Source organism: Engystomops pustulosus, chromosome 2, assembly GCF_040894005.1.
Source record: "Engystomops pustulosus chromosome 2, aEngPut4.maternal, whole genome shotgun sequence".
NCBI lineage: Eukaryota > Metazoa > Chordata > Amphibia > Anura > Leptodactylidae > Engystomops > Engystomops pustulosus.
In genome coordinates this window covers 210771667-210786820 of record NC_092412.1, presented here as the reverse complement: position 1 = coordinate 210786820, position 15154 = coordinate 210771667, and the positions used below count along the sequence as shown (strand labels likewise).

The 15154-nt window shown below is 41.7% G+C and overlaps 1 protein-coding gene across 1 annotated transcript in view; it reads left to right on the top strand.

Annotated features, from left to right (window-relative positions):
* The window catches only part of SMPX (small muscle protein X-linked), a 63494-nt gene that overhangs the window by 46439 nt on the left and 1901 nt on the right, over positions 1-15154 (top strand). Inside the window, exon 5 of the mRNA XM_072137984.1 lies at positions 6515-6667. Within this exon, the coding sequence (XP_071994085.1) occupies positions 6515-6655 (141 nt within the window). The 3' untranslated portion in view covers positions 6656-6667. The remainder of the gene's footprint in view (positions 1-6514; positions 6668-15154) is intronic.

Sequence of the window (15154 nt, the reverse complement as noted above, 5' to 3'; positions counted from 1 at the left end):
ATGTAAGATATTAGAGAAAAGTGATGAATATTATGGCTGTGAATAAAACTTTTAGCTAGTTGCAGTGCCATGCTTCTGTGACATGTATGCAAAGATCATAGAGTGAGGGAAGAATTTAGGAAGAAGAGTCTTCTCCATACAGGGCTTGTGTATTACACAGCAGACACCTGCTGCTAACAAACAGCAGTGATCCTGCGTGTAAACCTTTTACATGCTACAGCTGTAATATAATTTATGCCCGCCCCGGGGCCATGCCAGTCGTGTCAGAGCCGGTAAGATTTGAAAAGAGAGCAAATGATGACACCGGCTTTCAGGACCCGACTGGCGTTATATTACGGTGGAGCCTGATGGTGCTCTGCAGAGCACCGCAGGCTAATTTACATTTCGTATAAAAATATTTTTTTACAGACAAAAAAGGAAAGATATAAGAAATGAAGCTTGGGACACATGGGACAGGACGGAGAGGTACGTAATAGTCATCTACCATCAGGTAATCTGACAGTAGATGTCCTTTAAATGGTGGCAGAGTGCTCCCCACAATGTCATTGGGCATTGGTGATTGGGTGTCATGACAGGAAGTGATTAAAGGTTGAACAGTTCCTTGAATGGTATCAATATAAATAAAGTTATCAGAATATGGTGATACAGATTATCTTTTCCAAACATTTCCATTTTTTAAACTTAAAGCTGGATAAATGTATAATCTCCATGTTCCTATAGACCCAAAGAAAAAAGTGCAAGTATCACTTTGACTTCTCAGTGAAAGCCGTAAAAACAAGCCTTTTTTAGTCAATTTAATCACAGTGTTTTTCCTGCTTCCCAGTACTTTGCTCTGAAAATAATAAAGGGAGACTACCTGCAGTTTTGACCATATTAGGTAGCAATACTGGAGATCTGTGTAACCATACCTTTGTGTGTGCTTAGCAGGACTGTGCAAAAAATGCATTTGTATACCAGGATTGTAGCTGGACTTGGAACAGTGGTGTGGGAGATCTCTTCACTGATCACAGCACAGCTCCTCTACCATGAGTAACTTTTGTAGTACTCAAACTCTGCTACAGGAGTGACTCATAGCAATGGGAGTGGTTGTGCATTGAAGAGTTCTTACAAACCAGTGCACCAGAGAGCGCCACACCCAACTACAATCCTGGAATACTAATGCATTTTTTACACAGTCCTGCTGCTCACACACAAATATATGGCTACACATATCTCCAGAGCTTATCTTAGGCTACATTTACACACACATGCTCACCTGGCCGTAGCTGGGCGAGTATACGGCAGCACGCTGCAGAGGAGAGGTAAGTGCTTCTCACACCTCCCCTCTCCATAGGAAACGGTGCCCCATGTCTGTTAACACGAGGAAAGATAGAGCATGATCTATATTTTCCCCTTTAACGGTATGACCCCCATCTATGGGGATGTATATTTGCGGCCCAATATACGTTCCCACACTACGTGTGTGAAAGGGGCCTAACACTGTATGCAGATTTGTTTGGTCAAAATAGCTGACATATTCCCTTTAAATGGTGCCACTAGTACTTATGCAACTATGTAAAAAAAATGTTAGGGATGAAAATCAGAAAGGACAATTGGGTTGCATCCTTTAAAGAAACACTTTCATTGGAGGATTCTTTTGGTTTGGGCTTACAGACACTGATGTGAAACATAGAACAAATCACCTCCATGTGTTACTTGTACATTTGTGTTAAGGTTATGTATTTTTGATATGCTTTTGAAACATACATGTGTTTTACTGTAATATTGGACACCGGGTTTCCATGTGTTTCACCTGTAAAAGTCATACAGTTGTTAAAAAACATGGCAATTCAGTCCCTTCCCCAATCCGTCGTAGTACCGATGAATGCAGTAAATTAGATATACCGTAATACAAGTGCTGGGTATAGACATGTAGTACCACACAGTGGTATTCCTTGCTTTTATAGGCAGTGTTATTATACATCTGTTGTTTTAAATACGCTGAGCCTTACCGAGTTTTAGAATTTCCCTGACTCACTTTTCGCAGCATTGGCGAACAGATTTGACAGATATATCTTACTTACTGTCAGACGTACCCTCTAGGAGCACAAACTCTCAGATGCAATATAACTCTGTCAAATATATCTTTAAGGTTGTCAGATCTATCTTCAGCTGGGATGTACAAGCAGCCTGACAAACACTTGATGCATGTCTTGAAAGGAGGAGATAGTTTGTTTGCTTAGCGAGACTACACAGGCTTTTTTATAGTGTTGTATGCTTCGCCCACTCCGAACATTTTGTGCTTCATGTACAAACTGGAAAATAGAGAACTACATTTCTAGATTATAGAAAGTATATGATAAACATAAATTCTCTTTGATACCCGCCAAGGCCTTTATAAACTAGGTCACTAAGTAGATTCTGTCGAATGACTGTCTATCAATCTCCACATTCATTCTTACCTTACAATGCCCCCTTAGCTGCATCGCTTCTAGCTATTGCTTCAGATGGCTCGTACTGATCCAGCCAGCAAATTACCACAATCTGGTGAGGCCAGGCTAAAATATCTGTAGACACCCTATTATTGGGCCAAGCAAGCTGTTGACCTATCTACTTAGACTTTGGGAAAACCATATGAAAGTGGTTGTTTTAATCAACGAATCGAATCTGAATCTTTTACGATTTGTTTTGGGTTTTGGTCACTGTGCATTTGCACCACATCCTTTTAGGTAAAAAGTGAAATTTTTAAATTTGTAAAATAATTTACGAAATGATTAAGGAACTATAAAATCTAGTCTTAGAGGACTAGAGGGTATTTTATACCAATTTCCAGGACAATTAAAGCAACATTGGTATGGACCAGTTTGATTTGGACCCGAGTTGAACCGTTTGATAAATTAGATTATTACGATTTACTCATCTCTCTTTGTGACCATGTATACTTTGCCATGACTTTTGTGAAAGAACTGATCAAACATTACATCTCATTGTAAGTGTGCACCAGCTATGAGGCAAGTTGAGCCTCTTGCCTCAGACAGCACCATTTGAAGCAAGATGGGGAGCAGCATCAGGAGTTCTACAAGACAGAACTTGACAATTAAAAATAATGTTTCTTAACACCAATTTTCAGCATGGATGTTAAACACTACCAGGGCCGGTTCTAGACAAAGTGGGGCCCTGGGCAAAACTAAAAGTGGGGCCCCAAAATAAAACTATTTTATGACCAGTCACAGTCAACAAGAGGCTCCCTTTAGTATGGTACAACAAACTGTAATTTTGGAGAATTTTATAGGAGATAGATAGCTGATAGGGAGATTGATGGGCAGCACGGCGGCTCAGTGGTTAGCCCTACAGCCTTGCAGCGCTGGTCAACATCTGCAAAGAGTTTGTATGTTCTCTCTGTGTCTGCGTGGGTTTCCTCCGGGGTCCTCCGGTTTCCTCCCAAACTCCAAAAAATTACTGGTAGGCTGATTAGACTTGTGAGGCCCATTGGGAAGAGGGACCAATATTTTTTGAAAGCAGACACTTGCCCCATTTTCAAAATAGCATCAAAGAGTTTATAGACATAGGCGCCTTCATGCAACTTTGATTCAAAATGAAACATTTTACAAAAAAATACTTAAATTTTGACTTTGATGGAAAAAAATGTGCTCCAAACAGAAACTATTTACCTTCACATCTCCTGAATGTAATAGATGGACATGTGTAGAGTTCACAAATGTCCCATATTGATATGTTCACATAAATAAATCATCATAATATCACTAACACTGTAATAACTAGATATCTTCTTTTCAACTAGAAAATTCACACAAATCTATCATTGTATGTTCCTTACACAATGGTCACCCAAATAAATAACTATATATCCATAAACCAAGCTAATGAGATAATAAAGTCATGTTTAGATGTGCGCCATTGTATTAGCTGCACAATAACAGAACCCTCCGCGGATCATAAGAATGAGAGTGAGAACCTCATAACATAGGTGTAAATATTGGAGGATGGTGTGAAATAAAAACTTTATTCCAGAACATGTGGGTGTTTTTGGTGTTACATATAACTTTATGGACATGTTCTGGGTTTGAATGTTCATTGTATCAGTCAATTTTCCCAACAACAAAAAACTATCACAAAATAAAAGGGAATAAGAGAGAAAGTGTGTTCTTAGATAGTTCTGCACAGAGAAGGGTTAAAAACATGAACATTAGTTGATATTATCCCTTCTCAAAATGTAGTAACATATAAAGTGAATATTTCCATTATCTGTGAGGTGCAGCAGCTCCTGTGTCCAGCAAATGCCCCCTGCAGCCTGATGGCTAAGAATCTGGATGGGGGGGGCACACTTCAGGGGGCTGTATCTCTGGCTCTGTGACACATAGAACCTCACTTCTTTTTTCCTATGAAAGAAGAGAGTCTCCTCTTTTATATGAATCTATTTCTGTTTCTAAGTTTTAGGAAAATGGAGATAATAACTGTTGAACTGCCGTTGGGAGTGATTTTTATATATAAAAATGGCACCTGATATTCTCACTTTAAATCTCTGGATCCATGGCACCTAGAAACACAATTCAATATTCATTTGAAAGAAGAGATTCTCCCCTTTCATGGGGCCCTGGGCAATTGCCACCTTTGCCTACCCATAGCGCCGGCCCTGCCTACAGCATCATTTTCATTTCCCTACTGTAGATACAAATGACTGGTCCACCGTGCCAAATCAGTAGAACACATGTATTATTTTCTGCAATTGTAAATCACTGTACAGGAAATACAGAATAACTATAATAAGCATTATTATATAAAATAGCCAGTAACACCAAGTCATTTATAAATAATTCAGTGAATATTAGAGGTAATAGGGTCCAGGACACACACCCTGTGACCATTATTATCGTAGAACCAGTGTAACCTTTATAGTTATTGGGAAATACAGAATTATGCAATAAAGCCTAAAGCTGAACTAGTAAAATAAAAGAAACAAATGTTCTGCGGCCTTGACAGAGGACTGGCGCACAGTGAAATATACATAGGAGGCAGAAAATGGCTGGATAAATAATGCATCAAGTATTTGTGTAATGAAGTGCTGCTCGGTAAACGTTCAGCCAGCTGACATGGCTGGCAAGACATTATTCATTTTTAATGGTGCTTGAACTAGCATTTTAAACAAGTACAACCCAGAATTCTCTTCATTCTCGAGGATTTTACCTGGCCTAGAGACAGGCTCAGCTATCTGCACAAGAATGATGAGGAGGTTCAAGATTTTCACATTTTAGAAGTTGATATATTTATGATTTGCTCTGCAGCCCTAATAATAGTATAAATGTTGTCTTATCTAGTCTTTCAGACCCTCTAAATCACTAGGAACTAGGCGTGACCCCCTACCTCTACACCCGCATATAGTTATGCCACATCTACTTCTGTATTCAAAGAACTCCAAATTATAATATACGTCTTTCATTAATTATTAACATATCTCAATACAGAAATACACCAATAGAACCAAACTCTGAACAGAAATACAGCAATTGAACCTAGCTCAATAAAGATAACCAATCTCAGTAGATAAATACAGCACTAGAACGAAGTTGAGTACAGAGATACAGCACTAGAACCAAACTCTGAACAGAAATACAGCAATTGAACCTATCTCAGTAGATAAATACAGCACTAGAACGAAGTTGAGTACAGAGATACAGCACTAGAACCAAACTCTGAACAGTATTACAATGCCAGAACTGAGCTTAGTAAAGAAATATAGCACAAGAGGCAATATCTGTAGAGAAATACAGAAGTAGAACCACGCTCAGTACAGAAATACTTCACTAGAATAGGGTTGTTCTGTATATAAATGTGTTCAGTATTGCTCCTAAAATGTGTTTTTAGACATGTATGTAATGTATAATACATGTATGAGGAATATGTGATGTTAATAAACCTTACCTGATTTAAAAAAAAAAAAAAAAGACATTGGGATATGGGGACGGGTGGGTGTGGACGGTCACCTCAGTCGACCAGAAGCCAAACTCAACAATTGGCTGTTGTCTTGCCAGTCCGTGCTACTGTTTGTTTACAGGGGCACGGACCGGCAAGCTAACAGCGCGGGACACCGGGAGCGACAGAGGAGGTGAGCACAGGTTTGTTTTTTAAAATCCCTCCCTAGGTCATCTCCTAAATTTTAAAAACAATCGGACAACTCCTTTAAATACATAATTAGGAATTGGATCTTTAGGTTATGTCTTTAGTTGGGAGCTGTTAGTTTGGCAGGATAAAAGCTGGAGACATGTTCCCTTTATCTATCCACTGGCTGGAGATTATGGTTAGTGTTCTAACACATGACCACGACCAGAAGCATGACGTCCTGCATGTCACTGTGCTGAGTACTGATGGGAACAGCTAATCACCGGGCTTGGCTTTATGTCAGCTCCATAGACTATTTCGGCCAGTGCCAGTACTTTAAATGTAACAGGAGGGGACAAGTTTGACCAAACATGCAAAGCTGTAATAATATATCTTGTCTTTCATCTCTTACCTCTAGAGTAACCCAGACGTTGTCTCAAGTGAAGAGAAGAAGCAACTCCCCGGGGCTGTAAAACTTCCAGGACCCGCTTTCAACCTATCAGAAATACAGAATATAAAGAGTGAACTTAAATTTGTCCCAAGAGCTGAGGAACAGTAGTAAGAACTAAATGTGAGTTATTACAGTCACTTTTTTTAGAAAAATCTGGAAAATTAGTAACTCCAATAAAATCACTGCTCTGGTATTAAAAAAATATGGAGCCAGGATATGAGTCCATACAAGGTTTGAGATGTACAGAGGAAAAATATGTAGTTTCAATTGCAACTGGGCCAATAAACCAGGCTGGCACACAAACCTCTTTACAACACTTTGATCTCCTTAAGTATCTGGCGGTTTTACTATCATAAATACTTCAATGTAAGAGATTTATGACACGGGATAATGGCTTCCAGTTGTATTAGATTTAGGATTTCTGGGTTCCCAAACAAAGTTATGTTCTCAGCTCTATTTTGAATGGCGAAGGTGAGAGTCTAATGCACTGTAATATACGTTTTGTCCTGTGGAAGCCAATGCCACTTAAAATATGTTGGGGGGAAGGTGAGTTGATATGCATCTCGCTTCCCGCTAGTTCCCAGTATTCACAGTTAAACCGGTAATTCCACTATGGAATTCTGGGAAATAAGCAAATACGTTTTCCAAGGTGTGTAATGGAAAAAAATGCAGTGGAAGGTGCATAGCGGCACAGCAGGAAAGTCATCCCTGTCGGCGAAGTCAGGTCCGGGCTTGCACATATAAAGATCCTGTGTATGAACACCGGTGTCCGGTCTACAATGAATCCTGTGAGCCAGGTCACCATCAGAGCTCAGCGGCCTGCCTCTGCTGGGCCTTACCAGCTGGGAGCAGGCACATACCGAGGCCGTGAACCGGAGCTCGGATGAGCCACTGGGTCCCAGGTCTCCTCAGGATGGCCGGGGTGAGTGGGGCCATGGAGCCCCGAGCAAAAAACAAAAAAGATCATTGGAAAAAGGGGGGGGGGGAGGATGCTGGAACATGAAGTGGTCCCTCACGTGTTGTAAGACGACCCCCAACTTAAAAAATAAGTTTGGGGATTTGAAAGACATTTTATATTCAGGAAAATACGGTATATAACAATGTAAATACATATTCACTTTTATTAAAAAAACAAAAGAAAACATACAGGTTTGTGTTATATGTTCATATTTTCCTGATATATAGAAGAGGATGTATCTTTTCCTTCTGGATTATTTTGCACATGCAGAATGTTACCCTGGGGTGCAGCAATCCGCTGCAGGTAGCTGATAATCCATTTAGAAAAATAATGCATATTTAACATTTTCAAGGGCAAAGAAACAGGTGTGCACTTAGCGTGACAGTGACAAGGAGATAGTCCTGTTATCTAAGAACCAGGACATAACTGGCAGACTCTTCTCTCTTCATTGCCAGGCGCAGAGCTTGATAGCTGGTACCAGGTGGCTGACAGATACCCACCACATGTCAACACTATATCTCCGGTATGATCCCTGGCAACTGTGGCGGGGAGATTTATTCTTACTTGTATTCAGAGATGTACAAGAGCCTCAGAATGAAAACAGCACAACTAGTAATAGTAGATCTTATGCCTTTATTACTTATCACCTTCTCCATCTCTCTATGTAACATCATTGCATTGGGATAAATATAGTGTTTCAAGGTGAAGAGATAGATGTGGGGCATTTTGGGATTGGGAGTCATCAATTTTAGGCCTCCTGCACACAATCATATTTTTTTCTATGGCTACAGCTATGGATGTCTTGGTAATTTTTGTGACCCGGAGAGCCGGTGGAGGGTGGGCAGGGGCGTGAACACCCAACCTGGCCTGGTCTACAGGTTCAAACTGGTGGAGTTTGCTCCCACATTTACTAAGAGTTTGGAACCTCTTAATATATAGCAGGCGGGGGAACTTTAGGATTGGCCTACAAACATCTTTATGAATTCCCTCCACTGTGAATGCCTCACCACCTTGTGAGGTTAGTTGCAATATCACACACTACCCATGGTCCTGGGAGGAGCTGTTTCTGGAAGAAAGAAGACAAGTTTTTCAACCTGTAGACAACCCCTTTAAGGATAGTTCATCAATAATCCAGCACTGCCAGAGCTACTGGATCTGACCGGCCCTACTCAGAAGGGAGACACCAATGAGGGGAGGGGGCTAGGAGTCTCTCAGATACCCCAAGCTTGTCCTTCAAATGTCCTGTCTCTGGCAGGGTATAACAGGCAAGCGGTACATTGACAATACAGGAGAATTATAGTACCGTATATTGTGTGAGTTTTCAGGGGCCCTTAAAAACTCTTAAAAAGAACAAATGTAAAAAAAAATTTAATAGAATTCAAATGTTACCCCTTCCGTAGAACACACACAGAAAGAAAAGGTAAACTATTTTTTTTCAAATATTTAAAAGTATATACATTTGCTCCCTGATCATATAGCAATAGAATTATGCATTGCACACACAGGCTGTCACAATCCATCATCCGTCAGATAGGAAAAAGGGAATATACTGGTATAACAGTGGTGGAAACAGTGTATTGTCCTATCCCACCCACTGCAAGAATATTCTGCGACAATTCAATGTTACAAACACTGAATGCTGTGTGCATGATGTCCTACACATTGGCTTTTCTTTATGCTTTCCATGAAGTGTCTCCTATAAGCCCAGTGATTCATAAAGCTTGTTTTTCCATAGATCAGATCTAGATCTGAGGTGTGGACAGGATTTTCAATGCCTGACTCTGTTTCAGTCATTTAGTTGGCAGAATGTTGTCTCTTACTTAATGCCATTGGAAAGATTGATCCTCATCCTGTGGAATGATTGCTTATTACATCTGAATCACATTTGCAGATTGAAGTTCACTATGTCTGACACCTATTGATTTCTGCACCATCCATAGCACAGTCCCTCATATAATACTGGTTATGGGGATTTCCCACATTTGGTTAAAGTGTTGCTAAAACTGTGTCCAAACGGCATATAAGATCCAGGCAAATTTTGGGCCGTTGCGTTTTTTTTTACAGATAAATGTTTTGCCCATGAATTCTGACCTTTGCAGTGGAAGACGTGCTCACAGAGATTCAGCAGTGTTTTTCATACTTGTGCCCCTAGCCTAAAAGGGTTTTTCCTATTTAAGCATGTTTCCCTCAAGCAGGTTAAATCTAAAAAACATGCACATGTTTGAGAATTTCTCCAATTGAACGTAGAATCACTGACCTGAACTCAGCATGTCTGTTCAGTTCCGTGATTCTAAGTTCAATCCAGTAAATCTTGAAAGTGAAAAGAGTGGAGTTTGTTGGACCAGACTCGCTTATGGGCAACCAGCTTTAGTTGCCTTAGATGAGAGGTTAGCAAACAGCATAGCAGTGCAAGCTACTTAGCCTTCTGAGTTAGGGTGCTTTCACGCGATGCGTTGCATCGTGTATTGTGATGTGGTTTTTACGCATTCCAAAGGCTTCAGTCTTGATCACATGTTAATGTTATATTGTGTTTACACTGCATCTGCTAAAACGCAATGTAACCTTAGCATGTGATCAGGGCTGAAGCCTTTGGAATGCGTCCAAAACGCATCAAAAACGCGACACATCGTGTGAAAGCGCCCTTAGGCTGCATCCACATGTCACATGTTTGTGTTAACGCATATGCAACATCCCCCTTGGGGCCTAGCCCTTCATGGGGGCCGGGAGGCAGCCGGGGCCCAGAATACCGGAGTGGCTGGCTAGCGTGGTCTTGGGCATGCTGTGGTCATGCTGCTTGGTATGGGGACCGAATGGCTGGCAGGTCTTCAGCAGGTGGTGTGCGTGCAAGAAAAATAGAGGGAGAGGCTGATGTACTGGCTCTCCCTGGGGCATTCCCTGAGGTGTCCGTAGGCCGAGTCCCGGGGTAATAGATGGGAAAGCCCGTGGTGGTAAGCAGCCGTATCCAGGGATCAGACAGAGGCAACATTGTGCTTACTGTTCTTTATTTAACAACAGGCAACGGCCATAAAGAGTCAACAGCAGATTCTCTATGCCCGAGTGGTCATGGAGAGTTGGTCCGCAGGAAAGGTGCTCACAGCCTGATAGTATATGCAGGCTGGGCTGGTTCAGATGGAACGGAGTCCAAGTGGGGAAAGCTGCAGTTCTGGGCTTAAGTCTCCAGACTTGCCCTGTGTGCAAGGCAGTAGGCCTGAGGCACTAGTGGTTTCTGGGATTGCTGGCTGTGGGAGCACTGAAGGTGTACTGCTCACAATGGCTCCTCACAGAGACCATGTGCTCTCAACCAGCAGAGGTTTATATACTCCCCTGGGTCAGGTGGTAGCACCTCTCCAATCACACTCCAGTTTTCATAACAGACAGATCATTGGATAATTACATACACAAATTGACTGTTGCCTTGCTAGGCAGTACCTACAGATGCATTTACACAATACTCAGATTCTAGAAACTTCCTAGTGGGTTCATGACTCCCCCTAACAGCTCCTTACCTGAAGAGGGTGCTATTCACAACTACCAGTCTGCCCATGCTTTGGCAGGGAAGCTGCACATGTGTTTTCCAATGCATCAGAACAGCTGATAACAGGAGATTTACCTAATTACACCACTCTTGTCAACATTGTTTTACAAAACACAAGCGTTAACTATAGGTTAACACATACATTAACATAATGTTAGCAAACACATGTGTCAGCACAATGTTAGCTGTGACTGAGATGGAAATAGCCCTTTTTATGAAGTCTTTGAGAAGTCTACCCTAGCCCCTCTGTGTTGTAGCTACACAGGCTGTTAGTGTAAATGAGTATTTCCCCCTCCCACAGTGGGCAGTGCAGGGGGGGGGGGTGACACTGAGATACCCTGCTGCACATTGTAACAGCAGTTTGTAAAGCCAGAGTGCAGAGGGGCTTGGGTAGCCCTTCTGGCTCTTTAGCATAATTTTAAATACTTTATTTTAGAAAGAAGGAGACCATGGATAACAAATATAAAAATATTTCCACAGCCCTGGTGCTTGGATCTTTGAGTAAGTGTCCCTAGTTTATCATGCTTGATTTTGATGGTATCTTTCCTTTAAGATGTATGAGGACTACAGAGTTGCTCCCCAGCACTCCATCATCTATTCAAATTCAGCACCAGTAGCTCCCTATTTACATGGAGCACCAGCAACCTCTATTTATCCATTTTTAGCACCATGAACCCCCCATTTATTCATTTGTAGCACCAGCACACCTCATAAATACATATTTAGCACCAACATCATTCTGCCGTTTGTTTCATGAAGAGGGCAAATTGATATTTCTACTGTGTCACACAATATTGATTCTTTTTCGATGGTAGTGACAGCAACTTTCAATATCATAGATGACTTATATTCCCCAATAATGTTCTGTACATGTGTCCCCATAGACGGCAATAGCCGCACAAGTGTGTGGCGCTGTACCGCTCTGTGTTATGGGCTTTGCGCTGTGGATCTCTATGGAGAGGGGAGGTCACCCCTCCTCCTCTCCATTGCAGCTGACGTATGCCCGCCTGGAACATACGTCAGTGTGCATGGGGCCTTAGGGTGCAGTCACATGTACCGCTATCACTGCATTTAGAAACGCATCGCTAGCGTATGTGGATGGTCCTCAGGCTAAATGCGATCAGTAACCAGAACCCAGTGTCTTGCATTAAAACAATTTTTTAAAACACAGCGCTAGTGGTACGTGGGATCGCACCCTTTCAGTAAAGTCCTCACCTTGCCTTTTGGATGGTGTATACTTGATGCCAATGATACAACACATACCTTTTCAAGTTTCTCGATGTGGAACAGATCATGGCTAGAAGCTGGAGCCAAGAAGTGAATAAAGTTGTGTGATAATATCTGCTCGCTTGTGAAGGAGAGGCTGTGTGCAGAGAATGGTCTATATGGCTCAGCTGTCACACATCATTTCCTCCAAGTTTTCTCTTTGTCAATCATGATAATCTCTGTCGCAAATGTCATTTAGTTGTAGTCTCAGACAGGACCTCTGAAATTACAAGCTAGGGGTCACCTCTCTTTAGCAAACACTGTGCACATCCTCCAGCAGTGAGTAAGATGCATACTGAACATTTTAGCCCAGAACAGAGGCTTGAATATGTTCTTCTGAGAAAAGATCTCTGGAATTAATAACTGTAGTGTAAGAGCACATCAAATCATGGATAACTAGATTTCCATAGGATTGGTAAATACAGTACTACCAGTGTGGTGGCATCATACAGTAAATCTACTTTGAAGTGAGATGAAAATTGGTTGTATGAAGTCCTGGAGGTGGAGACTCAAGCTCTCCCTGCTTCAGAATTTGATTGACATCACAAGTTCTGAGCTAAGGAGAAGGTGACTTCAGTGCTGAGCTCTCTGCCTCTATGACTGTATACAAACATCTTACATCTCACTTCAAAGTTGATTTTCCAGATGATCCAACCACAATCGGTAGTGAGAGAAACATGAACTGGAAGGTGGTTACTCTTTTAGAAACACAGTTGTAGTGGTTTATAAAGTCAATTTCTGCTGACAGATTCCCTTTTTAATTTGCAGTAGAAACATAAGGATGGATCATCACATCTATGGGGTCTAATTTCCATCTCAATTGCTGATCCATCTTAGCCATTGAAATGATAGGTTATCTGTATCTTACCGTGGGGGTCACGAGAACAACCACCTGCACTGGTCAGCTGGAACAACCCTGAAAAACAACCCTTGGGAAAGGCTCTATGACACTCGGAGACCTCTCTCCGCGGGCTATCTTCCATGCACACAGTTGGCCACACATGTCATCTTCCTGCAGTCTCGGGCAGGAAGACCTCTCTATGGGCACGCGGGCTGTCTCCCAGGCACAGAGTTGGCCACACATGGCACCTTTATGCAGTCTTGGGCAGGAAGACCTCTCTGTGGGCATGCGGGCTGTCTCCCAGACACAGAGTTGGCCACACATGGCATCTTCCTGCAGTCACCGGCAGTCCAAGTAATGTCCTGCTATTTTAAAGTGACCCATCCTGTGCTGCCTGGTCCTGTCGAAGAGTGAGAAGGTGTAGACAGAGTTGGATCGGGGCTTAAAGATTCTGGTAGCAATAAGTTTTTTACTGCCTAAATTGTCATGTTGGCATTTTGGGAAAAGTTGGTGTGTTTTGGGTCTCATTTTTGGCACTTGATCTCTAAAAGGTTCTCCATCACTGCTCTATGAAATAGGAAAGGTTGAATGTTGCCCTCAGACTGTGTGACCTTGAGGGTAAAAACTGCAGATAACTCATACAAGAAGAATGTTACATCAACATAACTAGTATTGTCTTAGTCAAGTGTTACTTTGTTTTGGTGATTGTTACTATAGACCATTTGCTTTCATTATTATAAGCAGTTTGGTATGCAAGTATTAGACACAGTGCTTCATCAGTTACATGGTGCATTTTATTTCTGGACTCTATGTACTCACATGGGCATTAGGACATAACTTCCATGAACATCATACCATTGTTGGATGCATTTTGATATGAAGCAGTAGCTAACACAAGAACGGTATGTACCACCATTATACCACCATACCAAGACTGTATGTACTGCTGGTATGTATGCCTTTAATATACCTCAATACTCAGACTAGAAAGCCGCCACACAGCGACTGATACACAGAGAATGGAACAAAAAGCAGACAGCTCCCCTTCTACATTTAAATGGGAGCTAAGTTGCATTGACACTGTTCACCCACTAAACAGAGAATAATAATAATTCTTTATTTATATAGCGCACACAGATTACACAGCGCCGCAGAGCTTGCCAAATCAGTCCCTGTCCCTATGGGGCTCACACTCTAATCAACCTACCAGTATGTTTTGGAGTGTTGGAAGAAACCGGAGGACACAGAGGAAACCCACGCAAACACGGAGAGAACATACAAACTCTTTACAGATGTTGACCCTGAGATTAGAACCCAAGTCCCCAGCGCTGCAAGGCTGTAATGCTAACCACTGACTCACTGTTCTGCCTGGAGTTGTTTGCTTCCTTTTGCATTCTACATTGGAGAATAAATGAGCCTTGGGGTGCAAGGTTTTGGAACCCCTCCAAATCTAATATTGAGGACCTATAGCACCCTCAGCCACCATGAAAAAATTAAAATTAAAATAAAACCTTGGGATAGGTGGCTGTAATTTGTAGTACAGCCAACCCCATTGTAGTCAGTGAGATCTTTCCATTTAAATCCAATTATTTTTCTTTTTCTGATATTGTAATTAAACAAAATAAGGAGTGCAGATAAGAACACAGTCACAGTACACAGTGTGACAGTAAGTCACAGAAAGAAGAATTAAAGAAAATCTACCATTATGAACCAAACATACCTTGAGAATGCTGTAATGACACTGATGCAGAAACATATCTTGTTTAATCCCTGAGTTGAATGGTTTTGCTGAAAAAACTAGTATAAAATTATGATAATAAGGTTCTGTCCCTCCTGTGGGTGCTCTGGCGCTTCTCCTCTTACTCTAATTATGCCCTGCTTCAGATTAGGCTATATCCACTGTGTTGTCACTGCCAGGCAGAATTAATCAATCACTGCACCTTTGCCCAGCTGCTTTGTATGAGTCATCCAGCTCAGGTTGATTAGTACTGTCTGGACAGTTCAGGA